This window comes from Siphateles boraxobius, unplaced genomic scaffold (genome assembly GCF_051911475.1).
Source record: "Siphateles boraxobius isolate OS27281-9 unplaced genomic scaffold, OSU_SipBor_1 7, whole genome shotgun sequence".
Taxonomy (NCBI): domain Eukaryota; kingdom Metazoa; phylum Chordata; class Actinopteri; order Cypriniformes; family Leuciscidae; genus Siphateles; species Siphateles boraxobius.
In genome coordinates this window covers 11,802,347-11,829,799 of record NW_027509197.1, presented here as the reverse complement: position 1 = coordinate 11,829,799, position 27,453 = coordinate 11,802,347, and the positions used below count along the sequence as shown (strand labels likewise).

The window sequence follows — 27,453 nt, the reverse complement described above, 5'->3', positions numbered from 1 at the left end:
AATACTCTTCAAAATAGACTCAGATGACCCTTTCGAAATGCCAAAAAAACAGTTAGACCAGACTGAAACTTTTTTTCTTACAAGATTACAGTTCCAAGTTATTAAACTGGTGGAAAAGTGCTCTACTAGCCTGCCCACTGGGACCAAACCACAGTTTGAAACAACAAGATTAGATATGAGCTCTCAGAAGTGCAGAGACGCCTTGCTAAGCAAATTTTATGAATGATCTACATAAACATTTGTGGTTAAATTTGTTTTAAGGTGTCCGTCTTACAGTGTAATTATGCATTTAAGTACTGAGCAATAATAATAAACTACATGTACTTAATGTTTTGTGTGTTATGTATTGTTTCTGTGCCATGTTTGTTGGCCTTTGTAGTTTTTAATATTGATTAGTCCCTGATTGTTCCCTTGGGTGTCTTGTTAGTCTCATTAACTCTTGTGTAGATATAGCCCTTGTGTTTCTCTTGTGGCTTGTCGATAGGCTGAGTCCAAAAGCGTAGTCAGCTGACTTGTTGCCTCGCTATCCTATCAGGCAATGACTTTGCAGGCAGTGTTTGTGCAGGAAGATACGTCTCGAAACTGATTTCGGACAGACTTCTGAGGCAGCGTAAAGGTTTAATGATCTACAGCAAAATAAGACAGAGCTTTGGTGAAGACTAAGTGAATATTTAATTACTACAGTAGTAATTTCTCACTAGAAATGACATCAGAAGTGGAAAACGTTGGTCAAAAAAGTAAATTTACACACAAACTGACCACCGACCGCAACTGTCAGACACCATCTTTCTTTTTTTAGCCCAATAGTCACCTAATGGAACACATAGGATTGTGGGATATCAAAGGCAGTGAAGTATACATCTGCACTGCCTTCAAAAATCAATCAGATGAAGGTATCTCAAGAGACAGGAAGTGAAGTTATTGGATTCGAACGTACCTTGATGCCATCCTACCTTGGAATGCGTGCTCCAAAGGCAGCATTTGTAAGTATTCGGACTTTGCCAATGTTTGTTTCATGTGTGTACCGGATTTCTAGGTGAAAATTCTTCTTTAGAAAAATGTTCTTCTTCTTCAAAAAAAAAAATAAAAAAAAATAAAAATATATATATATATATATATATATATATATATATATACTGTATACCTACAACTGCCACACTACCATTCAAAAATGTGGGTGCGGTACGTTTCAAAAAAATGTTTTTTTGAAAAAAAGGCTGCATATATTTGATCAAAAATATAGTAAAAAAAAACAGTAATATTGTGATATATTTTTACAATTGATAATAAGTGTATTCAATTTGAATATATTACAAACTGTAATTTATTCCTGTGATTACAAAGCTATTTCAGCAGCCATTACCCAAGCCTTCAGTATCACATGATCCTTCATTAATCATATGTATCATAAAACATAAATGTCTATCATATTTGATCGATTTAATGCATCATTTCTGAATAAAAGTATGAATTTCTTTAAAAAAAATCTTACTGACCCCGTTTGTTTTTCCCTTTGTTCATTCCAGGCTGGTATAATAAAAAATAATAAAAAAATTAAAATACCTGTGGTTGGTCACTTTACATGTCAGATGATCTCTTCCTGTCTAAGGGCCCTTTCACACCTACCTTGTTTGGTCCGGACTTTCGGACTTTTCAGTTCGGTCCGAATCAAAATTACAGGTGTGAAACCTACCTTGGTCCACGGTCCGGACCAAACATATGAAATTTGGTCTGACGTAAAGAGGTAGTCTCGTTCCGGATCAAACTGAACAAAGGTTTGGTTCGTTTCTAGTGTGAAAGCATTTCTGTATGGTTCGGACTTTCAGACCTTTACAGGAAGTTCCGGTGGTTCCCGCATAGCCGAAAAAACAGAAGGTGGCAGGAAAAATGAGCCGCGTGGTAGCACATGGGGAGAGGAGGAGACGAGGTTTTTAATTAAAGTATCATGGTCTGATGACAAATCTTTCTGAAAGTATAAAATGTATCAAAACGTGAACTTTGGTTCGGACCTTGGTGCGGACTTTCAGGTGTGAAAACGCCCTAAGTGGGCAGATTGTGGCTGTTGCAATGTGGACCTTTATGTTAGTAACCTTTATGTTAATCTCCCACATCAGAACAAGTGCAAACAAGGCGAAACTGTCTAAGCAGCAGCCTACCATCTGGCCCAAATATTCTTTTTTCCATATTCCACTGCAAAACCTATTATATATATGTGTGTGTGTATCAGTGAAGGCGATACATCTATGAGTTTGTGTGTTTGACAGAAAGCGAGCAGAGAACCTCAATCTCTGATGTGCCACAGGTGCAGTAAGCCCTGCAGGAAATAAAGCTTCTTAAATACAATGAAAACACAGGAGTCAGCCAGCCGGCTGCTAAATGATATACAGGCGATGAAGGAAGCACGGAGCAGCATAAGGGAAAAGGAAACGGGGACGGCCGCAGGTGTGAGGGCACCCAAGAAAAATGCTTTAATGTGTAATGAATATCTAAGGAAGAAGGCCAAAACAACAAAGGGAAGACGACAATGGTCTTGTGGACAGAGACCGAGGCCGAAGCACTGGAATCAAATTGCAGGAAGGAAGAGTCTCTGTTTAGGCAATGTTTGTGGAGCGTTCCGGAACACTGACAGAGGTGTGCGAGCGCAAACACATTATACTCTTGAGGTTCCGCCGTTCGCTTCACATTCCTGTCAACGGGGAAGAGCGGGAGTTCCCTTAACCCTGTAGGGAGAGCTGGGGGTGAAAGACGCTCGGGGTCTTCCGACCCCGGAGGAAAAGGATAACCTCATCCATCTTGGTTCTGAGGCTTTATCTGTCAGGTTGTGTTGAAGTCGGGTGTTGTGCCGCAGGTTTCCTGCCCGTCTGAGGGTGTGCAGACAAAAGGAACGTTTCTCATCAGACACATAAATTATCTGAAAGCCGCTCAGTGCCACTTGATACTGCAGGAATGGCTCTGTTCTGATCTCGGCTTATAACAGCCATGGAGAACAGAACCCTCAATAAATCATACACAGGACCTCGACCCACTCAGAGTAACAGAGAAAACACTAATTAATTACCAGCATGCAGTCGGCCACTTCATTCCGTCACTCAGCTACTACTACATGTAATGGCCTATTCGTGCAGAGTGAAATCTATCTAAAAATAGATATATATTTTAGGGCAGAGTAAAACTAGAATCAAAATAGGTTATTATCATATTATAAACAGATTTGAAAAAAATAATATCATATATTCTTAATATTAAACAACAATAAGTAAATAAATAAATAAACAATTCCCTGATATTTCGATATTGCCCAAATTTGGAAAAACTGAACTAAAATACGTTTAAGTTGAATCAAAAAAATAATTAAATGTAGTAATTAAGTAATATTAAGTAATATTTTTTATACAATTATAATAAAAAATTACTAAAATATTACTAAAAATAAAAAAACTAACTAAAAATGTATAAGAACTATATATGGTAACAATTTACAATAAGATATCATTTGTTAACATTAGTTAATGTAGGTTATTAACGAACATGAAATATCAATAAGCAGTACATTTGTTACAGTATATCTCTTAATCTTAACTACTGTTAGTTAATAAAAATAGTCGTTCAATATTAGTTCATGTAAGTTCACAGTGCATTAACTAATGTAAACACATACAAAGTCTGACTTGAAAAATGTATTAAATAATGAAATTAACATTAACTAAGATTGATACATGTTGTAGAAGTATTGTTCATTCTTAGTTCATGTTAACTAAAGTAGTTAACTAATGTTAACTAAGGAAACCTTATTGTAAAGTGTTACCTCTATAATAGTACATACAGTAAATAATACTAAAATAACACTAGCCAGGATTTTAAACAAACATTTTCTAAACATAGTCTGTGATTTGTGTCATTTTGTCCCGTCACTCTTGGTAGGCCTTAAATCTGACTGAAGGGGCAGACGAAGATAATTTATAAAGCAAAGCCAAACAACAGTAACAAATTTATATATTTGATATATATATATATATATATATATATATATATATATATATATATATATAAAAATATAAATTTGATACTGTTGTTTGGCTTTGCTATATATATATATATATATATATATATATATATATATATATATATATATATATATATACATACACACATACTAAAAACCCAGATACAACTGGTTGTAAACATGCGGTCAGGTACAGAAAAAAGAATAAAGCAAAAAGAAACAAAATACAAAGACACAAAAAATGAAATTCAGAGCGAGAATGAGGACAGAAATGAGTGAAAGAAAGAGAGGTGAAGTACATTAAAGCCATCCACGATGCTCCAATAAAAGGCTCTGAATGAGCAGAGTGGTAATCATAAAAAACTCCATCTATTCTGAGCCAGTCCATTAAGCAGGCGGGGGGAGAGCGAGACAGTCCATTAAGCAGACCAGGGGGGAGAGAGCGCACGTAAGAGAGAAACAAATGGCTATACTTCACTAACTCCACAAAGCTCCATAAATGCATTCAACACACTGTAGCAATACAGCTCTGCTCAAATGCCATTTCATCAGAACATTGGGGCTATTCTAGATGAGCATTTTATTGAGGGAGGAGAAAAAAAATGAGCAAATGAATGAAAATGCAACAAAAGAGGCGGGATGCTTATAAAAGAACACAAAATAGTGAATCGATGTCTCGCGGCTGGTTTTAGTCTGGAAGCCTTAATGGAAATCTTGAGACAAAGACCTTCTGGAAAAATAACCAGAAACAACAACAAAACCCTTCCTCATTAAGAACAAGTTAGAATGCACTGAGAAGCTTTTGGTTTAAGTATGTTTTCAGCTGAAAATTATTTTAAAGGTGATGTGTGTCTGGCAACACCACCACCAAACACCACTTGTGGCTTAGAGAAAACACTTTTGTAGCTTTAACACATTACATTGTAACTAAACATTTTGTATACCAATGTTTATATTTGTAAAAATCTCAATGCCACACTAAAAAACAGCTGACCAGTTTGGTTCCAACTGGTTATTGTGTGTAAACAAGCTTGAATAATGTAGTCACGATGGCAGGATAGCAAAACCCAGCAAGAAAACAGATCTTATAAGATCAATAGGATGCAATGAGGCATTTTAACAGCCATATAAGTTGAACACCACCTGTATGTCCTGCTTAGCTGTTGATGTTTCCAGCACGGCCCATCAGGTTGTAAGTATTTATAGCAGATTGCATTATGGACAAAATGGTAATCTTGGTAATAGTTGTTAGCTTTTATATTGTTATGTGGTGACGAGATCAGAACTCTCGATGTGTTTTGAGTGTATCATTGTGGTTTTACCATGGCTCTGCCATTCACATCTTCCATCTGAGGAGGTCCAAGGGCAGAATCACTGCTGCTCCGTACTAGTAGAGGAGTACCTGAAAAACAAACATAAAATAAATGATTAATAAAAACAAATAGTTTTGTATATATACAACTATATATTTGAATGTTTTAGTAACATTATAGGTAGGGAATTATACTGTATATTATAATTTATTGTTATATACTTTTGACTAGTAACCAAAAATCCAAATCACAGTCTCTACTGCACCAATTTAATTGATATTAATACTAGTGTAGAACATTGCATAGAAACTGTGTCTATTCCTCGTTTACTAAGATCAAATAATAAATCTACTGCAGGATCTAGAAAAAATCTAATTGTTATTAAAACAAAAAATCTCGCTATTAGTGAACAAAAACAATTTCTAAAGCTAGGTCTTCTAAACATTAGATCGCTCACACCTAAGGCGGTTATTGTAAATGAAATGGTCACAGATAATAATTTCGATGTTCTGTGCCTTACTGAAACCTGGCTTAAACCAAATGATTATTTCGGTCTAAATGAGTCTACTCCGCCAGGATACTGTTATAAGCATGAGCCCCGTCTGATCGGTCGTGGCGGCGGTGTTGCAACAATCTACAGAGATATCCTTAATGTTACTCAGAAAACTCGTCATAGGTTTAATTCGTTTGAAGTGCTTGTGCTAAATGTTACGCTCTTAGATGTAAGAAAAAAATCCCTATTATCTCTAGCATTGGCTACCGTATATAGACCTCCAGGGCCTTACGCCAATTTCCTAAAAGAGTTTGCTGACTTTCTATCAGATCTTTTGGTCAACGTCGATAAAGCATTAATTGTTGGAGATTTTAACATACACGTAGATAATTTAAATGATGCGTTAGGGGCTGCGTTTACAGATTTATTAAACTCCTTCGGGGTCAAGCAAAACGTCACCGGACCAACTCATCGTCTTAATCATACACTCGATTTAATTATATCATATGGAACCGATCCAACCGATATAGATATCATTCCACAAAGTGATGATGTCACTGACCACTACTTGGTAACTTGCATATTACGCACTGCTGTAATATGTCATGCTGCGCCACGTTATCGACCAGGTAGAACAATTCGTCCATCCACCATAGATCATTTCTCAAATAGCTTATCTGATCTGTCCCAGCTGCTGCCTGAACCCAAACAAACAGATGAATTAGACGAACTAACTAGCACTATGAGCAACATTCTCTCTAGAACATTGGATATTGTTGCACCCATTAGATTAAAAAAGGTCAGAGAAAAAAGTATAGCACCATGGTACAATAATACTACGTATGTTTTAAAGAGAGAAACCCGTAATTTAGAGCGTAAATGGAAAAAAACTAATTTAGAGGTCTTTAGAATCGCGTGGAAAGACAGTATGTCACTTTATAAAAAGGCACTTAAAACGGCCAGGGCTGAGCACCTCAGCAAATTAATAGAAAACAACCGAAATAATCCTAGGTTTTTATTTAATACCGTGGCTAGACTAACAAATAAACAGACGTCGTCTGAACAAAATACCTCGTTACAGTTTAGTAGTAATGATTTCATGAACTTCTTCACCGAGAAAATTGAAAGCATCAGAATCAAAATCGTAAACGTTCGATCTTTGCTCGCGCCTTATAATTCGGCCGCAATTATTACCCCGCAAGAACAATTACAATGCTTTACAACCATAGAACAAAAAGAGTTAAATAAACTTATCACTTCATCTAAAACAACAACATGTTTATTAGATCCTATACCAACTGAACTACTGAAAGAAGTGTTACCTGTAGTGGAAGAGCCTCTTCTCAATATTATTAACTCATCTTTATCTTTAGGTCATGTTCCAAGAACGTTCAAGCTGGCAGTTATAAAACCTCTTATTAAGAAACCACAATTAGATCCAAATAACCTAGCAAATTACAGACCCATTTCGAATCTTCCATTTATGTCAAAAATATTAGAAAAAGTTGTGTCCGCTCAACTCGGCTCTTTCTTGCAAGAAAACGACATCTATGAAAAGTTTCAGTCTGGATTCAGGCCACATCATAGCACTGAAACTGCGCTTGTTAGAATCACAAATGATTTACTTTTAGCTTCGGACCAAGGCTGTATCTCAGTACTAGTTTTACTTGATCTTAGTGCTGCGTTCGATACTATAGATCACACAATACTCTTAGATCGACTGCAAAATTACACTGGTGTTCAAGGACAAGCATTAAGCTGGTTCAGGTCATACTTATCTGACCGCTACCATTTCGTCTACTTAAATGGAGAAAAATCGATTATAACTTCGGCAAACTATGGAGTGCCGCAGGGATCTGTGTTAGGCCCTTTATTATTCTCAATATATATGCTGCCACTTGGTAATATTCTAAGGAAACATGGAATTAGTTTCCATTGTTATGCTGATGACACTCAAATATATATTTCCTCACGGCCAGATGAATACGCTAAATTATCCAAATTGACAGATTGTGTTAAAGATATAAAAGATTGGATGACGCATAATTTTCTTTTATTAAATCCAGACAAGACAGAGGTAATACTTATCGGTTCTAAAAACCGTCCACAAAACCTTTCACAGCACGACTTTAACATAGTAGGATGCCCTGTTACTCTATCCGCTACAGTAAAAGACCTGGGTGTTACATTAGACTGCAACCTGTCTTTTGAAAAGCATATTTCATATGTTACAAAAACAGCCTTTTTCCACCTTAGAAACATTGCTAAGTTACGTAATATGCTATCAGTCTCTGATGCAGAAAAGTTAGTTCATGCATTCATGACCTCGAGACTAGATTACTGTAATGCTTTATTAGCTGGTTGTCCTGCATCTTCAATAAACAAGCTACAATTAGTCCAAAATGCAGCCGCTAGAGTTCTTACTAGATTAAGAAAATATGATCATATAACACCGATTTTATCATCACTTCATTGGTTACCTATAAAGTTCCGTATTAATTACAAGGTATTGCTTTTGACTTATAAAGCTCTAAATGGTTTAGCTCCAGTCTATTTAACGGATCTTCTATCGCCTTACAATCCATCGCGCTCTTTAAGATCACTAGATTCGAGGCTTCTGGTCATTCCTAGGATATCCAGATCCACCAAAGGAGGCAGAGCATTTTCACATTTAGCTCCGAAGCTCTGGAATAGCCTTCCTGATATTGTTCGTTGCTCAGACTCGCTCTCCCAGTTTAAAACTAGACTGAAGACGCATCTATTTAGCCAGGCATTCATATAAATTTTTTATCTTACAGTTACTGTAAATTCGGCCTCTAGTTCATAAACGCCAGAGGAGAACTGGCCCCCGACTGAGCCTGGGTTCTCCCAAGGTTTTTTTTCTCCATTGGGTCACCTGATGGGGTGTTAGGACACCATTAGGTCACTGGATGGAGTTTTTCGGTTCCTTGCCACTGTTGCCTTTGGCTTGCTCAGTTGGGGATATTCAAATTAATTAACCAATCATACCATTGATCAGCTCTACCAAACTTGGATGTCTTTTTTCCAGTAATAAACAAACATTAAGTTGTTTTGATTGATACTGTGAAGCAGCTTTGATACAATCTGTATTGTGAAAAGCGCTATATAAATATATTTGACTTGACTTGACTTGACTTATATACAGAAGAGTTTGTTTGTGGGTTTTTCTCTTTTTTTTGCAAGAAACTGATACTTTTAATCAGCAAGGATACATTAAATTGATCAAAAGTGACAGTACTTTAATTGTTAAAAAAAGATTTCAAATGAATGCTGTTCTTTTCAACTTTCTAATTCATCAAAGAATTTAAAAAAGACAGTTTCCTTAAAAATATTTTTTGCAGCACAACTGTTTTCAACATTGATAATAAGAAGAAATAATTATTGAGCATTAAATCAACATATTGGAATAATTTCTGAAGGATCATGTGACACTGAAGACTGGAATAATGATGCTGAAAATTCAGCTTCGATCACAGGAAAAAATTGCATTTTAAAATATAATAAAACAGAAAACATTGTATTTATATTGTATTGTAATAATATTTCACATTATTACTGTTTTACTGCCTTTTGATCAAATAAATGCAGTATTGGTGAGCATAAGAGACTTTTCAAAAACAGAAAAATCATACAACCCCAAACTTTTGAACAGTATTGAATATATAGTAACACTTCATACTGATAGTCCACTTTAGACATTCTACTAACTGTAAGTAACTTTACAACTACATGTTAACGACTAGTAATAGTAGACCGTCTGTTCAATATCAGCTAACACTTTACTTTGATGATCCCCAACAGACATTCTACTGACCAAAAGTAACTTTGCAACTACATGTCAAATTATTCTACTAATCCTATCAGACTAATAATACTATAAAGACTGGCAGCTGACATGTAATTGCAAATTAATGAGAGTTATTTTACTTGCAGTTATAAAGTTATTTATACTACAGTTAGAATGTCTAAAGTAGATTAATCGAAATAAAGTTTCGATATTTAAAAATAAATATGTTTTTCTGCTTATATTATACAATTTGAGTGTACGATTTAGTTGGAATGATATTTTCTCAACTGAATATTCTGCATCTCCCCGCAATACACCACATTATGAACATGTTTTTCATAATTGTCTCCTCTTCAGCCCAGAATACGGTTTCATGACTAGACATGAGCATTTATTGTATGATCGAAGCAGAAGCTGACTCTGAACCCTGAGTTAAACACAGTTTACATCTCACTTATTCACACGTCAGTGGAGCAGGGGCACGTCAAGAACTCTGCGAGAGTGAAAAAAAAGAAAAAAAAACTGACAGCGTTTCAAGAAGGTTTAAGGGAATATTTTGTTCTTTTTCTGCACAGCAAACAGCAGCTGTCTGGGTGTCAGAGGCTCTGACACGACGCTTTGTAAATTCCAGTCTGCTGCCTCCCTCAAGCACAACGCATGCATTTTCAGACCTGTTGCCTTCCATCAATAGTTTAAAACGCCTTTAACCGTGCAGGTGGGCAACAGCTCTCGCTACACATGACCTCAGATGATTCTCCGCTGATTCTGTAACTGAATAAAATCAAAAATAAGAAAAGATGGTTACCTCGTTCCTAAAATATAAAGGAAGCTGTACACTTTCATGTATAAATGTGTACTCTGAAAAATATATTAATGTTTTTGTTATATATAATTTACATACAGCACAAGTCAAAAGTTTGGGGTCGGAAAGACTTTTTTTTTAAGAAGTTTCTTATGCTCACCAAGCTGACTTTATTTGATTAAAAAAACAGCGGGGAATTATAATAGTTTTCTATTCAAACATTATATTCGATTTTGAAATATACTAAGATGAATTTTCAGCATCATTACTCTAGTCTTCAGCTAGTGTCACATGATCCAAAAATAATTTTAATATGATGATTTGTTGCTCAAGAAAGATTTCTTATTATTATCAATATTTAAAACAAATGTGCTGCTTAATATTTTGTGGAAACCATAATACCTTATTGTCAGGATTCTTTAAGATAGATGTATGTATGTATGCGCGCGCGCGTGTGTGTGTGTGTGTGTGTGTGTGTGTGTGTGTGTGTGTGTGTGTGTGTGTGTGTGTGCGTGCGTGCGTGCGTGCGTGCGTGCGTGCGTGCGTGCGTGCGTGTGTATACATAGATATACACACACACATATACATATATACTGTATATGTATTTATATAAGAATAAATGTATGTAAGAAAATAAATTATTCGAAAAAAATATTTTGTAACATTGTAATTGTTTTTACTGTCACTTTTAAATCAAATGAATGCATAATCAATAATCTTACTGACCCCAAACTTTTAAACAGTATATTATGACCTGTTTTGATTTACTTGTGTCTGTAGAAAAATGTAATTATGTATTTAATTGTGTTGCTTGGTTTAGCACGCATGACTAATAAGGAAAAAAAATACTTTCTTTGTTACAGCGGGGTGTCAGAAGTGAGCTCAGCCTAACTCATCTTTGGGTCTTCATTCAAACCTGAACATTCTCACAAGCCCTCAACTCACTCTCCACTGACTACTAAAGCTCAGGATCTACCGGGATAAAAGCCCCCAGGGCTGCCGCTCGGCCTTGCTTCTACGCAACTATAAGGAAACACTGTTCTCTTCCAGACCTCCAGCTGTTTAGAGAGACAGTGTGCTGCTCCTCTCCATTCAGTCAATTACGTGTAAAAACCAGCCCAACAGAGGAGCATGACTTCATAATCCAGTAGAATGATCCTAATATATAACCTAATATATCCTAATATATTCATGGGCATGAATACAGATAAACAAGTTTAACAAAGCACCATGTCAACTGAAAGAGAGGACATTGTGCTCTGATCCATGATCTATCCAATGCTCTAGTACAGACGAACCAAATTAGAAATATTGATAGCCAAAAAAATGCAGAGGGCCTGAGACACATGATGCAGATCTGACACATCCAATTTATCCCAAATCATTACACTCATTTCAGAGTTTTTGACTCATGTAAGGCTGGGCTTACGAGGATACTCGCCAAAAATGTGATTTTGTCCGTTCAAGCGCATTAAGATGCAAAAGAGCACTAAATGCGGTTCTGCGGTTGAAGCTGTTTCACAGACAGCGTGCCAGAATCACATTGAGTAAGTTGATTATTGATCATAAGCAGATGTGATCACCTCTATAAAAACAGAAGTTTGGGCAGTTTGCCTGTCTAGAGCATTCAGGTGTATGTTAACACAATGCCAAGGAGGAAAGACACCAGCAATGATCTTAGAGAAGCAATTGTTGCTGTCATCAATCTAGGAAGGGGTATAGGTCCATTTTCAAACAATTTGAACTTTTTTTTTTCTACAGTTGGGTAGATTATTCACAAGTGGAAAACATTCAAGACAGTTGCCAATCTTCCCAGGAGTGGATGTCCCAGCAGATTCACCTCAAGGTCAGACTTTGCACTGCTAAGAGAAATCGCAACAACAACAAAAAACTAAGGGAAACATATCAGACTCTACAGGCCTCAGTTAACATGTTAAAGTGCATGACAGTACAATTAAAAAAAGACTGAACAAGTATGAGAGAAAGCCTCTTCTCTCTAAAAAGAGCATGGCAGCACGACTTAGGTTTGCAAAGTTCCATCTGAACAAACCTCAAGACTTCTGGAACAATGTCCTTTGGACAGATGAGACCAAAGTGGAGATGTTTGGCCATAATGCACAGCGCCACATTTGGAGAATACCAAAAACAGCAAATCAGCACAAACACCTCATGCTAACCATCAAGAATGGTGGAGGGGTGTTGATTTGGGATTGTTTTGGAGCCACAGGAACTGGGCACCTTGCAGTCATTGAGTCGATTATGAACTCCGCTGTAGGCCATCTGGCGAAATTGGGCCATGTAACAAGACAATGACCCTAAAGCACACCAGTAAATCTACACCAGAATGCCTGAAAAAGAAAATATTCAAGGTGTTGCACTGGCCCAGTCAAAGTCCAGACCACAACCCGATTGAAATGCTGTGGGACCTTAACCCAAAATTCCTCCCACAATGATGTGAGAGACTGATAAAGTCATATAGAAAATGATTCCTTCGAGTTATTACTGTTAAAAGCGGCTCTACAAGCAACTGAATCATAGGGTGTACTTAGTTTTCCACCCATGGTTTCTCTATTTGGGCTTTACTTTTGTTAAATAAATAATGACACAGTGTAATATGTCATGTATTGTTGATCATCTGAGGTTGTATCTTTCTGATTTTTAGACCTGCTAAGGACAAAATATAAAATGATTGAATTCAAAAGGGTGTACTTTATTTTCCACATGACTGTATACACAATTTTTCAGACTAAAAAACTAAATTCAGATAGACCATCAAAGCATGAATATGCTGTTTAAAGAATAAGATGGTGTAATTACAACATGTACCAGCAGGCCCCTGGTGTGCAGCCCTACTCCATATTCCAACTGTTCCTATATGACTTCCTGTATTATAAGATTATTTCCTTTCTTTTCATTCTCTTGCAAAAAGAATAAAGTTCTTCCTCAACCAGGAATTAAATTCAGATGGCAATCACCTAAAGAGACAGTGAAAAAGAACTGAACCATGACTGTGGATTTATGAAACCGTCATCCTGAGTTTTTCTCATCATCAGACAGATGATAGAGAAAGAGAAAGAGAAAAAGATACAGAGAGACAGAATTGTAAGGATCTCCACTGGCGGTCAAAAGGGCCTTCCTGTGGGGCTTGTCTCTGTCACACAGTGTGTGGATCTCTGCTATAAGCCCAGTCTAATCAAAACTCTTCAATACAGAGCACTGACACCCTGAACAAACGAGTCACAACAAGACTGACAATAAAACAGAATGAGAACAACTATTTACAGTAACCACTATAAATAAAATCATATTCAAAGTCGGAGTATCACCCATAAACACATTTATAAAGAAGATTAGGTCAACATTAAAGGTGAAGTGTGACATTTAATTGTTTATTTATTTTTAAATGTAAAAATACTCTCTCCTATCCCAACTCAATGTGCAGATACAACTATAAAGAATTCATGGATTGATTCGACTGAAAATATTGCAGCTGTGGATTGTTTGCCTTTAAAAACACTTAAACGAAGCTGTATCCTATTTTGTCCCCTAAATGCAAATTAATTGTAGTCAAAGTGTCGTGAAAAAAATTAAGCACTTTAAAAAAAAATACTTAATTATAATTTTCCAACCTTTCACTGAGCCTCATAATTAAACTGTTTTTGATACTGTACCTTTAAGATGTTTACATGTACTGTAAATAGCCTCTGTTCTGATTGGCTGGATGTTTTGCATTGCATAAAATTCACACTGTATTTCATCAAGGTGAACCAATTTATGAATAATAAGTGTGCATATGTGAACACAAGTGATTCCTGGTTTTCATAATGTCTCCTTTGAAATTCACTGCAAAAAAATCAAATAAATCTCACTCAGTATTTCTGTCTTGTTTTCCAGTACAAATATCTAAACAGGCTTGATCAAGATACATTTACTCGAGAAACAAAATATCTGCCAAAGAAGTTTTTTTAAAGAGTAAATTATTAAATTCTTACTGTATTGGCAGACTTTTTTCTTGTTTTAAGCAAAAAGTTACTTAATTTTGACAAATCTTTCAGGAAAAAAAAGACAAAATCTAATGTCATTTTTCTTCTGAAGTAAACGCATCTTCATTTAAGAGTGTTTAACTGTTTGTACTGGGGAAAGAGACAAAAATACTGAATAAGAAAAGCATTTTTGAAGTGTTTATGCAGCCTACTTTCTTCTATTTCAACCCCTCAGTCCATTTCTCAATGTTCTAGATTTAAAAGACGTCCGAGTTAAGCACCTTTCCATCATCATATGAACAGTGGAATCTAAATTCAGCAGACCTCCATTAAGCATCAGAGTTAAGCAGCTATGTCCTACAATGACAAGGAACAAGAGTGAACACCTTAAGCACAATTAGAAAGACTGGCCTTCCTTCCCATAGTTCCTCAGCATCCATCACTCTCAGCCATGAGCGATTAGCTTTGCGTGATGGTTTCACTGGATGTGCACATGACTCACTACCTTATTCCTCAGTCTCAGATCACGCTGCTACGTTTCCTATTGGTCGGACAAAAGCCGAAGGCCATTAAAGTAGAGGGTAACTGATGGTGTGTCAGCAACATGATGAGTTTAGATTTAGACTCATGGGATCAAGGCAGATGGAGACAAGAGGGACGTTCTGCTCTGTGGTCTAAAACTGTAAGCCTGAGGGTCTTTACTCATCACTGTTTCTCTTCATCTTTATCTCTTCATTGTCGAATTACTTTTACTTCTCTACTGCTGGTTAAGTGTACAAATACAAGAGAAGTGAAGCCAATGAAATGCAGTCAGTTCTTGAAAAAATCATGTACATTGAAAATTTCCTAGACTTTCCTTTATCAGAATATTTCTGTACATGTAAAGAAAGTAAATGAAAAGAATAAAAGGATCTGGCGGGTCAGTGAGGATATAATGAAATGCTTAAGTGATCCTACAGACTCAACCTCAGGATATCAAACCCCTGGGGTTTCACCAAGCCCACAGAAAATGTATAGACATATGTCAAAAATATTTGTAGGGTCAAGTATTGATCCTTATTGAAAGAACACCCCGGATACACTTAAATCTGGAGCTATTGATGAAACCCAACCATAACAAAAAAAATCAATGCTCTATTCAATTTCATCAATCACAATGTGTTTTAGGGATGGAGGCGGAGTGTGTGTGTGTGTGTGTGTGTGTGTGTGTGTGCGTGTGCGTGTGTGTGTGTGTGTGTGTATTTGGGGGGGGGGGGGGGGTAATTCGAAAAATACGGCTTGAAGAAGTGTGGCAACAGCATGATTGCATGTATAACATTGGTATAAATGTACTACAACCATTCGGACAAAGAGAAAGCTGCTAGCGCTATAAGCTAACTTTTTGGCTGTGCTGCCGAGAAACTGTAAAACATTTTAGCCCTTGAGGCTAGCGTTAGCTAGTATACTACTGTTAACAGATATTAAATTGGCATCTCCAGTTCTTGCTGAAGAATAGACAGTCCATTTAGTTTTTTATCTTTTTCCGCATAAGATCACGTGAGGTATTCCCTCTGGCTTGATAATATTTTTAATATCTTGTAATGCGAGATGTGCCACGATTTTTTAAAATCTTGTTGTATGTGTATGTTTACACAGAATCAGTTTGATTTTAAAACTGATTTTAAAGATCATAAAAAACAAATTTGGGCTGTTATCATGGAAAATCTCCTTGGCTGTAACTGTCTGATTAAAGACAGAAAAGACATCCTGACTTCCACCAGAACTCAGATGATGTACAGATGTCTTAATTTACAGTTACAGCCTATAAAGACAATGTTGGACACTGTTAGTCAAGTTTAACAAAATTTTTCAAGATTTCTGCACATCATCAGAGAGCCCCATAAACTAGGGGAGTTTACAGTGATGTCATGGAACGATTCCTAAACATGTCAGAAGTGATAAAAGCGTACAGGTTCGTCTGTGTAGAAGATAACCGCTCTGCCAGACTTCCACACGCAGATCTTAACCACAAGGCCTCAGGTGACACTTGCCAGACACCCTACAGTGGAAAGAGTCCTCTGAGCTAAACCATGTACTTCCTCTCTCCTTCATCTGACTCATCCTAAATCACAATCAGTCGCCATTCGTCCTATTTCTTTCTTTCTTTCACATCCCTGCTTTTCCATCCCTCCTTCTGTCCCCCTGGCCCATCTCACGCCTGACAGCATGACAAATGCTGCGTTAGACACTCGGCTGCCATGTGGCCTGTTTCAGATTAGGCAGGAGATCGTGGCAGAGATGTTTACACTGCCCATCAGTGCCGGTACTTCAGCAGACTGCAAGGTCAGGATGGAAGAGAGAGACCTGTGCACACGGTCAATGGGGAGAGGTTGAGAGTGCCAGAGGTAATTTTAAACAGCAGCTCCTGAGGGACACATTACCCACAAGGCCAACAAAGAGACAGAGGTTAGAGACAACTCAGTGTCAATGAGAACAACATGGATAAGCTTGGAAGAACTAAGAAATGATCTCAAAGCGATTTGTTTAATCTGACAGTTTGTTTAAAAAAAAAACAGTCAAAAATGATCCTTGATTCAATTAAATCACCATTCAGATGGGTTTCTGTCTATGTTTTTATTTTTAATTTATTTTTTATGAAATAAATGGTTCACCCTCATGTCTTTTCAAACCTTTCTGAAACAGTTTTGCAGAACATTGACTTCCATTATATGGACCCTAAAACAGAAGGAAGGAAGGAAAGTCAAACAGAATTGGAATGACATGAGTGAGTAAATGAAGGAACCATCTTCATTTTTGAGTGAACAATCCCTTTAATTACTGGTGTTTATCACTATATTTTAAATTAAACTACATACATTATCAGTGTAAAGTTTGGATCATTTATTATTACCATTTTCTTCATTTAATAACAATAGTCAAGACATTTCCACTATGAAACTTACAGTGTTTTATTAAACTACCTTATATTTTAGCTTCCACCCTTTGTCTACTGTACAGATCTGCACACTGTTGAAATTCTCTCACCAACCTATTTTTGTATTCATATTTTAGCTTTGCAATGAAGGCACAATTTATCTGCTATCAGATACAAAAATAAGACAAAGATTTAGTCAAGCGCGTCCAAAGCTGTACTTGGTATTATACATTGAGTCGAATGGTGCTTGTTGAATTCAACAGGTTATCCATTTAACAGAGTTACTCCCAAAGTCTGAATGATTTGCTATTCAGATCAATCAAATAACATTTGTCCCAGTGTTTGATTTTTATTAAAAAACAATAATCTAATCTAATCTAGTTCTAATAAGGTCACATTAAAACAAAAGTTTTTAAAAATGTCTATTTATTTTTGCTACTTTTCAAAAGCGTTTTATGTGTAGATTGTATTGTTTTACCCTTGTCCCATATTTAAAAAGTATAACTTGTGAACAGAATATTTTTCTTATTTCATTTGGAAAAACTTTAACTTTGTCAAATCATGTTAGTGTGAAAAATGTTATGATACATAAACTGTATGAATTGTAATTTCCACCACAATGCTATTTAACATAATACATGATTTGAGATGTGATGGAAATGAGGTGGAAATGTTCATGGCTTTCAAAAAAATAATAATGATTAATATCCTGTTTGACATTGTCAACGGACTAATTAAACAATCTAGTGAGAGATTGAAAAATGTTTAGGGAGTTTTTATTTTTATTTTTATTGATAGTCCACAAGGCCAAAAGTCCCCATATTAAAGAAACACCCATAAGCTCTAAACTACGCTAGTAATTATTAAGCAGCCCAACAATGTCACTTCCTCTCAAAATGAGCATTTTCAATTTTCACATGGTAATTATTTCCAACTGAAGAATGCAGAGCAACTTTAGTGTTTCGCCAACTTAATATTAAAAGTGAGCCCCATGAGTGATGAGAACTGTCTAAAGGCTGCTCCAGTGTGACAAACTAATTAAAGTCTTTCTCATGCTTTAACTCAAGCATTCTAATGCCAGACATTTAACGTGCTGAATGTTTAAACGTGTTGGAAAGATACAACCTCTCCCTTCTAACAGGTCACATCTCATGAGATATCACTGAAATAGATGTGGAACAACCACATGCATGTCTGCTCCAATAAAACAAACAATGTCCCTTTCTAACAGAAGATAAGCAACAAATTAAATACTGCAGTTGAAAAAAAAGAAACAACGATTCATATGTCCTGACCAGAACCAGAGCCGCCGAATGAACCTTCGACCAAATTTCACTGATGAAATCATTTCAAGCACACTATAAAATGCACAGGATGTGAGTATGTGGGGAATCTCTACTCGTGAGAGTGTGTATACTCACTGACAGACTCCAGATGACACTGCTGGTCTTAATAGACCTCTGGGCATACTTATCAAAGCAGACATCACTAGTGCAAACATATGTGTGCTAAACAGCCCACAGTGCCACAACAACATCCCTTCAAATCAAATTAAAATGATCTATGAGTTCACATACTCACTGATTGAACATGTAAACAGTCACTTCTGGCATGCCAATACCCCAAAAACAACTTCAAATGCTGTAAAAACCATGACGCATTACCCTTTCCTCTAAGGATAGAGACATACTCTATACATGCACACAAATGCAACTAATGAAATTACTAATATTTTCTAATTAGGCGGTCTCCTTTATGTTTTTTCCCCGACACATTCATAATGATTACTTTTGCCATTGCACTGCGGCAAGCTTTATGCATGTGCTTGAGCGCTTAAATATACACTCACCTAAAGGATTATTAGGAACACCATACTAATACTGTGTTTGACCCCCTTTCGCCTTCAGAACTGCCTTAATTCTACGTGGCATTGATTCAACAAGGTGCTGAAAGCATTCTTTAGAAATGTTGGCCCATATTGATAGGAGAGCATCTTGCAGTTGATGGAGATTTGTGGGATGCACATCCATGGCACGAAGCTCCCGTTCAACCACATCCCAAAGATGTGCCTGAGCTCCCAAAAGCCAAACATCCCAAAGCTCTATTGGGTTGAGATCTGGTGACTGTAGGGGCCATTTTAGTACAGTGAACTCATTGTCATTTTCAAGAAACCAATTTGAAATGATTTGAGCTTTGTGACATGGTGCATTATCCTGCTGGAAGTAGCCATCAGAGGATGGGTTCATGGTGGCCATAAAGGGATGGACATGGTCAGAAACAATGCTCAGGTAGGCCGTGGTATTTAAACGATGCCCAATTGGCACTAAGGGGCCTAAAGTGTGCCAAGAAAACATCCCCCACACCATTACACCACCACCACCAGCCTTCACAGTGTTAACAAGGCATGATGGATCCATGTTCTCATTCTGTTTACGCCAAATTCTGACTCTACCATCTGAATGTCTCAACAGAAATCGAGACTCATCAGACCAGGCAACATTTTTCCAGTCTTCAACTGTCCTATTTTGGTGAGCTAATCTTGCGAATTGTAGCCTCTTTTTCCTACTTGTAGTGGAGATGAGTGGTACCCAGTGGGGTCTTCTGCTGTTGTAGCCCATCCGCCTCAAGGTTGTGCGTGTTGAGGCTTCACAAATGCTTTGCTGCATACCTCAGTTGTAACGAGTGGTTATTTCAGTCAAAGTTGCTCTTCTTTTATTAGCTTGAATCAGTCGGTCCATTCTCCTCTGACCTCTAGCATCAACAAGGCATTTTCTTGGATTTCTTCGATTGTCTCCTAACTATTGCTCCACGATGACAGAGTACCCCGGAAGCGAAGACAAAATCGATTGTATAACTGGCCAGAAATCTTTAAACAAATGCTCAATATAATGCCCCATGTGGCAATGCTAAGAAAAAAATCCGTCCTTATATGTTTTAACTCTTCTAACGCGCTTTGAAATGCATGCAACTACAGACCAGTGTGGGGGATGTTTTCTTGGCACACTTTAGGCCCCTTAGTGCCAATTGGGCATCGTTTGAATGCCACAGCCTACCTGAGCATTGTTTCTGACCATGTCCATGAAAGCTAGCTAAAAGCAACGGTGTTGACATACTTGCATAGATTTGGAGACTCTACATCAAATTCTGCTCTGTCCAGCCGATGAACAATGTATTCAAAATGCTGAAATAGATTTATTTTGTTTTTCTGCTTTGTGAATTAATTGGGGTAATAAAACAAACCTACAGAGCATAAAATAGAATTAGAGAGCTGCTCTGGTAACAGGGATTTCCCAGGTCATCATATAATTAAATGAAAGGTGGCTGATTGGATTGTGAAGACGCGTGCACTTCCTGTGTTCATGGATGGCTGAGTGCTGAGCATTCATTTGGATTGCAGGAATAATCCACTTAGAGAGGTGGGTCAGGCCATACGCTAGGTATTTGGGGAAATACCAAGGTGTATATCCCTGACCACACGTCCAGTGATTCGATCGCAATGGATCTTGGGTGCATTCATACCTTTTAATAACACTTTCAATATAGACAATCATAAGGGCTTTTCACACTTGAAATAGTTAATAGGTTATTCTAAACCCAGGTAAACAGAATCCTCGGTTATCTTCCTTCACATTTCACACTGCTCATAATTAACCTGGGGTTAACAATTAATCATGGGTATTCATAAACTACGGTTTCACACTGTTCATTCCTAAACCCTGGGTTAACGTCTTTTTTGTACATTTGTGGAGTCGGTGTCACTAAATGGATGAACGCTGCACTGCACACAATATGTTTAGAGGATAAAGGATCTAGCATTGCGCTTCCTCATGTTGCCGACTGTAATATAAAAATGTTCCTGAATGGACATAAAGGTTAGAATGAAATGTTCTCTTCATCACTCCAATTGTCATGTTTTCTGTCACTATTTGACATTTTTCTCCTCAAACGCTTGAAATGGTTTATACAGCATGCTGTGTTTCTGTAACTGTTCAAAGCATGTGAATATGAGGCACGCTATTGGTAGTCTGTTGCTAAGCATCTAGTCATAACATACTAACACTGCATCTTTCACACTGCACATGTTTGGCACCGCAATGCAGGGTTAACACCGCAAAATCTGCTTCAAAATTACAAGTGTGAAACGTTCCTTTACCCAGGTTAAAAGCAGTGTTCAGAACGACGATTCTCCGGGGTTAAGAGCAGTGCTGCAGGGATGATGTATTTTTATAGGCCAAAACCAAAAAACAAGCACTGAGGGTCAATGGGTTTGTTAAATGGATTATTGAATAAATGCCTGAAATGAGGTCTGTGGTGAACACAAGCTCAAGATATGTTTACGTTTTATTCTACGACATAAAATACATCAGTAATAAAGCTATTACGGTACTTGTTTTGAAATTAGTGGATGCTAACAAGTGGCTAAATGGGACAACAGAGGTAAATAAACTCAACTTAGCGAATCACTAGTCGCTTTCACGGCATTTTTTAGTTTATAGATCACGCTCTAACTCATACAGGAAAAATATTTTAAAACATAGACTGAAAGAGTTGTTGGAAGATTAATTCAGTGTGACCGTGTTGTAGTTCGTTTATAGCCTACGTTTAGCTTTTTACTTCCGTCTAGTGCTAGTTAGTCTTCAAAATTCATTACATTTGCATTCATTTGTAAAGATTATCATGATTAACAGATTTGTAAGAATCATAAACCTTTGTTGGCCACAGAGTTTTGTTTAGCAATAATACAAAAGCCGGTGGAAAAAATCCTATTGTATTAATCCTATTTTGTCAAGGGAACCAGGCGATGCTGAATTCCGTGCGAGGCAACAAAAATATGCCATTCTATCAAAAACAAATGTGAATATCAGGTGTAAAAACACCTCGAGACCCCTGCATTCTGCTAGACAGAGCGCACGGACCGGTTCATGTTCACACAGTGTGTGTGAACATCTCATTTGAGTTACAATTTCAAACGCTCTCCTACCACTTTCTCTCCCCCCTCTAACATCATGTCTGCATATACAGAGGCACGTGTGATCTCTCTTTTTAACAAATGATCCAGATACAGATGTATGTCAGACCCTGTCGACGTGACAAACGGCATATTTACAGCCGTGGAGAATGAAAGAGAAAAAGATCAGTCAGTCAACTGACACCTCCACCTTGAAGTAGAGACGAGGAAACTCGAGCACTTCCCAGGAATGCCTGGATCGCGAAAGAAAAAGACGCTTTTCCAGTACGCTGAACTTTGCGAGCCCCGTGTCTACTTTTACAATGAAACATAAAACACAAAGGGGCAGATTTACAAGGAGACACAAAAACGCTCACACATACGAACATACATGCACACGATTCCTTGGCTTATTTTACCAAGGATTTAATTTCAGAGTGTAAACATGTTCTAAATCATACACACACTCTGACATTTAGAAGAAATAGGTGTGCGTTTTTTTTATATTGGAGGTGTGCATGACATCAGACAGAGGTGAAACCAGCCCAAATGAAAAACACATGGTTCCACGAGGTGCAGTACTACAAAACCGAAACGACTGAAGTATTCCAGACCCGTCCGAAATAAGAGAAAATGTCTTTGTCTAAAACAAACTGAAAAAATGTCTGAATTTTTTAAAAAAAAGTGTCAAACTTCTCAGCAGCAACTGTTTTCTCTCTGATGGTGAAATTCTTCAGGCAGGTTTTATTACATTTTAAAGATATGAGACACAGAGGTTGGTTAAGGTGAACGGTGTATTAAAAGTGATACTTCAATATGAACAAGTGCTGTAATGCAGAGAGAACATTTTCATTTGTTCATAGCTACATGAGTGAGTCAGAGCATTTCAAGCTTAAACCAGGGCCCGATTATGCCATATAATATCATCTCTCATAGTGGCAGTCTATTATTTCACTCACCATTAACTCAGAAGCGCATATGTTTGATCACAGCTCTGTTTTTCTAATGGAAATACATTACTTTTTTTTTTCTTTCTTTACAGACTGTACTTGTATCGTTTTATTGCATACATACTGGACTTGAGGGCATAGGAATTGACTTCAATTTCTCCTCCTTTGATTGGCTGGAAGCATGCGAGTTCAGAGTCATAGGGTTCTGGGCTGGACTGTCCCGTTAGGCTGCTACTTGTCCTTGTTCCATTCCCGGGACTCATGGCGCCCCTCTGCTGGGCCTCCTGTTCCTCGTACACTGCGATCAGCTGCGGGACACACAGCAAAGTAAAATTCAGAGCAGATATAGTCAATATATACACATAAAGACACAATTATAGTGGAATAGAATGCTACAGTCAGGTTTCAGATGTAAAAATCCCATTCATTTTCCATCGGAAAATTTATCTATGAGCTGTTTTTTCAGATTTTTTCAAAAACCCTTTTGAGTCAAATCAAAGTTTAATGTTGTGATTCACCTTGTAGCCGGTTGAATTGGTTCATGGCTTACAACTCTTTAACAAAGACTTCGAAAATGAATGGGAAAAATCGTTACGGAACCAAGGTCGCTCAAAAAGTGAGCAGACTGTTGCATATTAAAATAAGCAGAAAAACAAGAAAAAAAATTATCATGAGAAAATAGACACAGACATGGCCAGCAATATTATGAAATTATAAACCAGATAGTTCCTGTTATAAAATAGCAGGATAGCTTAGTTCTACATATAGCAAAGGCTGTACTAAACATTTCTGAAATTAGCTATATTAAATTAAACAATATTTTGCCTACTGCAGACACAGATAATGTAAAACTGACTGACCACACCACAATCTGTACCCAATGCCAGACTTTTATTCAGAAGGCATTCAATTAATCAAAAGTGACAGTAAAGATAATTGAAATCTTACAAAGAGTTTCAAATAAATGCTGATCTTTAGAACTTTAGTATCTACTAATGACAGAATCCTGAAAAACGATCATGATTTACACAAACATATTAAACAGCACAGCTGTTTTACGACATAGATAATTGAGAAAAAAAGTGTTACTTAAGTTTTAAATCAGCATATTAGAATGATTTCTGAAGGATCATGTGACACTGAAGACTGGCCTAATGGCTGCTGAAAATTCTGTACTTGTAATAATATTTCAAATTACCATATTTGTTTTACTTTTTTAACAAATAACTGCAGTCTTGTAAGAATTTACAAGACTTCTTTTACGCACATAAAAAAAAAAAATTGAAGTCTCCGAAATTTTGAAAGGTAGAGGAGTGTCAGCAAGATATTTTACAGTCTAAATCAGAGTGCATTTAGAGTATAAAATAATGTGGAAATAAACTATTTTAATATTGAGGCAGCAAAAATGTACACAATATATTTCACATCAAACAATACACACTGGCCTTTATTACCTTGTGCATCAGGACGCGATAGAGGACATCTAAGAAGCCCAGCATGGCTAGTGTGTATTAGGTTAATCTCAGTAAGCGATGATATCCATTCACTTCACTATGAGGGTTTGAGGCCTGCCAGTTAAATACATGAATCTCACTGACACTGCATTAGACTTCGGCTGCACTGCTGTTCTAGGTGCCTCCATGAATGTGAATCTGTGCATGTAGAGCACTGTGTGTATGTGAATGAATGCAGTCAGAGACAGAAAGAGGAGTTTGCTGGTAAAACCAGAGGCTTCCTGTCTGAACTAGACCGCAGGAGAGTAAACGTATAAATAAACAATACACATTGTGACATTCAGGAAAATATGGGTGTGAGTGTGTATATATGACTTAATGAATAAATGAGTGCTGTAGCCAGGATCCAAATTTTTTCTTTACCGACTATGAAACAGTATTTTGCATATTTTTTATTATTAATCTCCATCCTTTTGACAAGGGGATTTTTAGATGTAATTTGCCTTGCTTATTAAAGACAAATAGTGCAGCTCATTGTGTCACTCATAGCATCAGGTTCTCATCTGCCACAGAAATGCAAAGAACCATTGATCCTAATTTTGTTCCTCGTTTTATTATTAGTAGTAGTATGGTAGTAGTAAGAGTAGTAATACAAGAAATATTCCACATACATTTACCATTCAAAAGTTTAGGGTCAATAAGAAAGAATTTGGTTTGAAAAAAAATTAATACAGTTATTCAGCAAAGATACAATAAATTTATCAAAAGTGTCAGTGAAGACATGTATATTGTTTAGTTTCAAATAAATGCATTTTTTTGTTGTTGTTTTTCATTTACTTTCGATTCATCAAAGATTCTAAAGTTTATCATTCAAAAATCATGCAGCACAGCTGGAAGGAGCCCCAAAAGTATGGAAACAGATCAATCTCATTATTAACTCACGCATACTTGATTCACACATGCGTAGACAATTTCACATGCATGAAACAAAATTCACTTGCACAAAAAAATTCACATGCATAATTTTTTTTTAATATATATATATATATATATATATATATATATATATATATATATATATAGGGCAGGTGAGGGTGTGCCTACCTGCATGTTACATCATCAGCATTCAACCACAGTTGATCAGTTCATTTCGGTGCGTTTACTGAACTTAAAGATCAGATTAAGCAATAGTTTATTAACTGCCGTTTAGTCCACGTGTGAACAAACATTTATTTTTAGAATTGATGGATTTTCGTGTCCTGTCCACCACACATTCAACTGATGATGATGATGATGATAATGTAATGACGTGCATATATAGGAGACATCTGTTTGGTTTTAAGCTGCATTTATTATGTAGTTTTATTGTTTCAGAGAAAGAGATGACTTGTAACTTCATTACAAGTAGTAATGAAGTTGCAGACAGCAGTTCTGTGATCTTACCATTCCTACTGTAATTCTTTCAGAACAGTCTTGTTACAAGCCATCCATTTTGACAGTTGTTTTAACAAGGTTAAAAGTGATGCATTGTTACTGTATCCATTTGTCTCCTGCTGACCTTATGTACACGCTCTAGGAATAAAGCCCTACTATGCATGCATTATTAAAAGATTCAAAGACATAGTAACATTTGATGTTTAAGTTTTAATAATTTGAAAGGTTCTGAATCCTTTGGAATAAAATATACATAAAAATGACTTGGGTCATGATTAATGTTCCTGTTACATACGAAGATCATGAACTGACAATCTTAAGTATGAAGCACCACATTCAGTACAGAGAAATATACGTCTCTTCCATAGCTGTGATATGCAGTCAGTCTTCTTTGCTTTTAAAGTAGATAAATGTTTATGGCAAAATGATAGTGCAATACATCAGGTGAAAAGTTAAAATAAAAAAAATAAAAGTGTTCAATCCACTTTCTCACTTTCTCTGTCAGGACATATCAGATTTTGGTCTGATTTATATTTAAAGCAAGTAAAAGAACTGCAGACAGAGGACGCAGGAGATTAAGTGACGCTATTTGAATTAAATTTACTGAGTAATCTTAGTTGCATGATCTTAATTGCCTCTCTATGATAAGTATACCTTTGTCTGATCATCATAAAATCCTATTTGCCTGGCAAAGTAAAATGAATGCTTCACAACATTGTCCTGTGACACCAAAAACCTTGAGATGACAAAACAGCACAAAACATAAGGAAATTAATATTGAACATATTGGTAACATTTTAAATAGGGTTAATTAGTTAACACAGTTAATGTATTAACCTAACATGAACAAACCATGAGCAACATTTGTTGCTGTGTTTGTTAATCTTTGTTAACGTTATAGTTAATAAAAATACTGCTGTTCATTGTTAGTTCAAAATGCATTAACTAATGTTAACAAGATTTTGACAAAGTATTAGTAAATGTTGAAATTAAAATGTTATTGTAAAGTGTTACCACTATATAAAGACATTAATAGATAAATATAAAGTATAAAAGAGAATAAAGAAACAACATGAATTAAGATGTTTGTGAATGATATCCAGATGTCATGCCAAAGGTGTGTGAATCCTAAAAAATTTAATAATATAACAACATACACAAATTGCACAAGTGGCAAATAAACAATGGGTGCTCATAAAAATAGGTCCATTCATTATTTAAAGAACAATCTCGATGAGGCCAGTGCTAAGTGAGCTAGGGTTGGTATTGGCCACCCAGATGATTGTTTTGCAATCATTAGCGTGATTGTAACTGAGAGAGAGCTGTCTGTACCTGCAGCTAAAATACAACA

The 27,453-nt window shown here is 36.5% G+C and overlaps 1 protein-coding gene across 5 annotated transcripts in view; it reads right to left on the bottom strand.

The window, feature by feature from the left end:
- The window catches only part of pard3bb (par-3 family cell polarity regulator beta b), a 343,528-nt gene that overhangs the window by 233,688 nt on the left and 82,387 nt on the right, over window positions 1-27,453 (bottom strand). For all 5 annotated transcript variants that reach the window (XM_077216357.1, XM_077216355.1, XM_077216356.1 and 2 more), the window contains exons 4-5: window positions 23,339-23,522; window positions 5,326-5,405 (exon numbers count right to left, since the gene is read on the bottom strand). In XM_077216357.1, coding sequence (XP_077072472.1) covers window positions 5,326-5,405; window positions 23,339-23,522 — 264 coding nt within the window. The remainder of the gene's footprint in view (window positions 1-5,325; window positions 5,406-23,338; window positions 23,523-27,453) is intronic.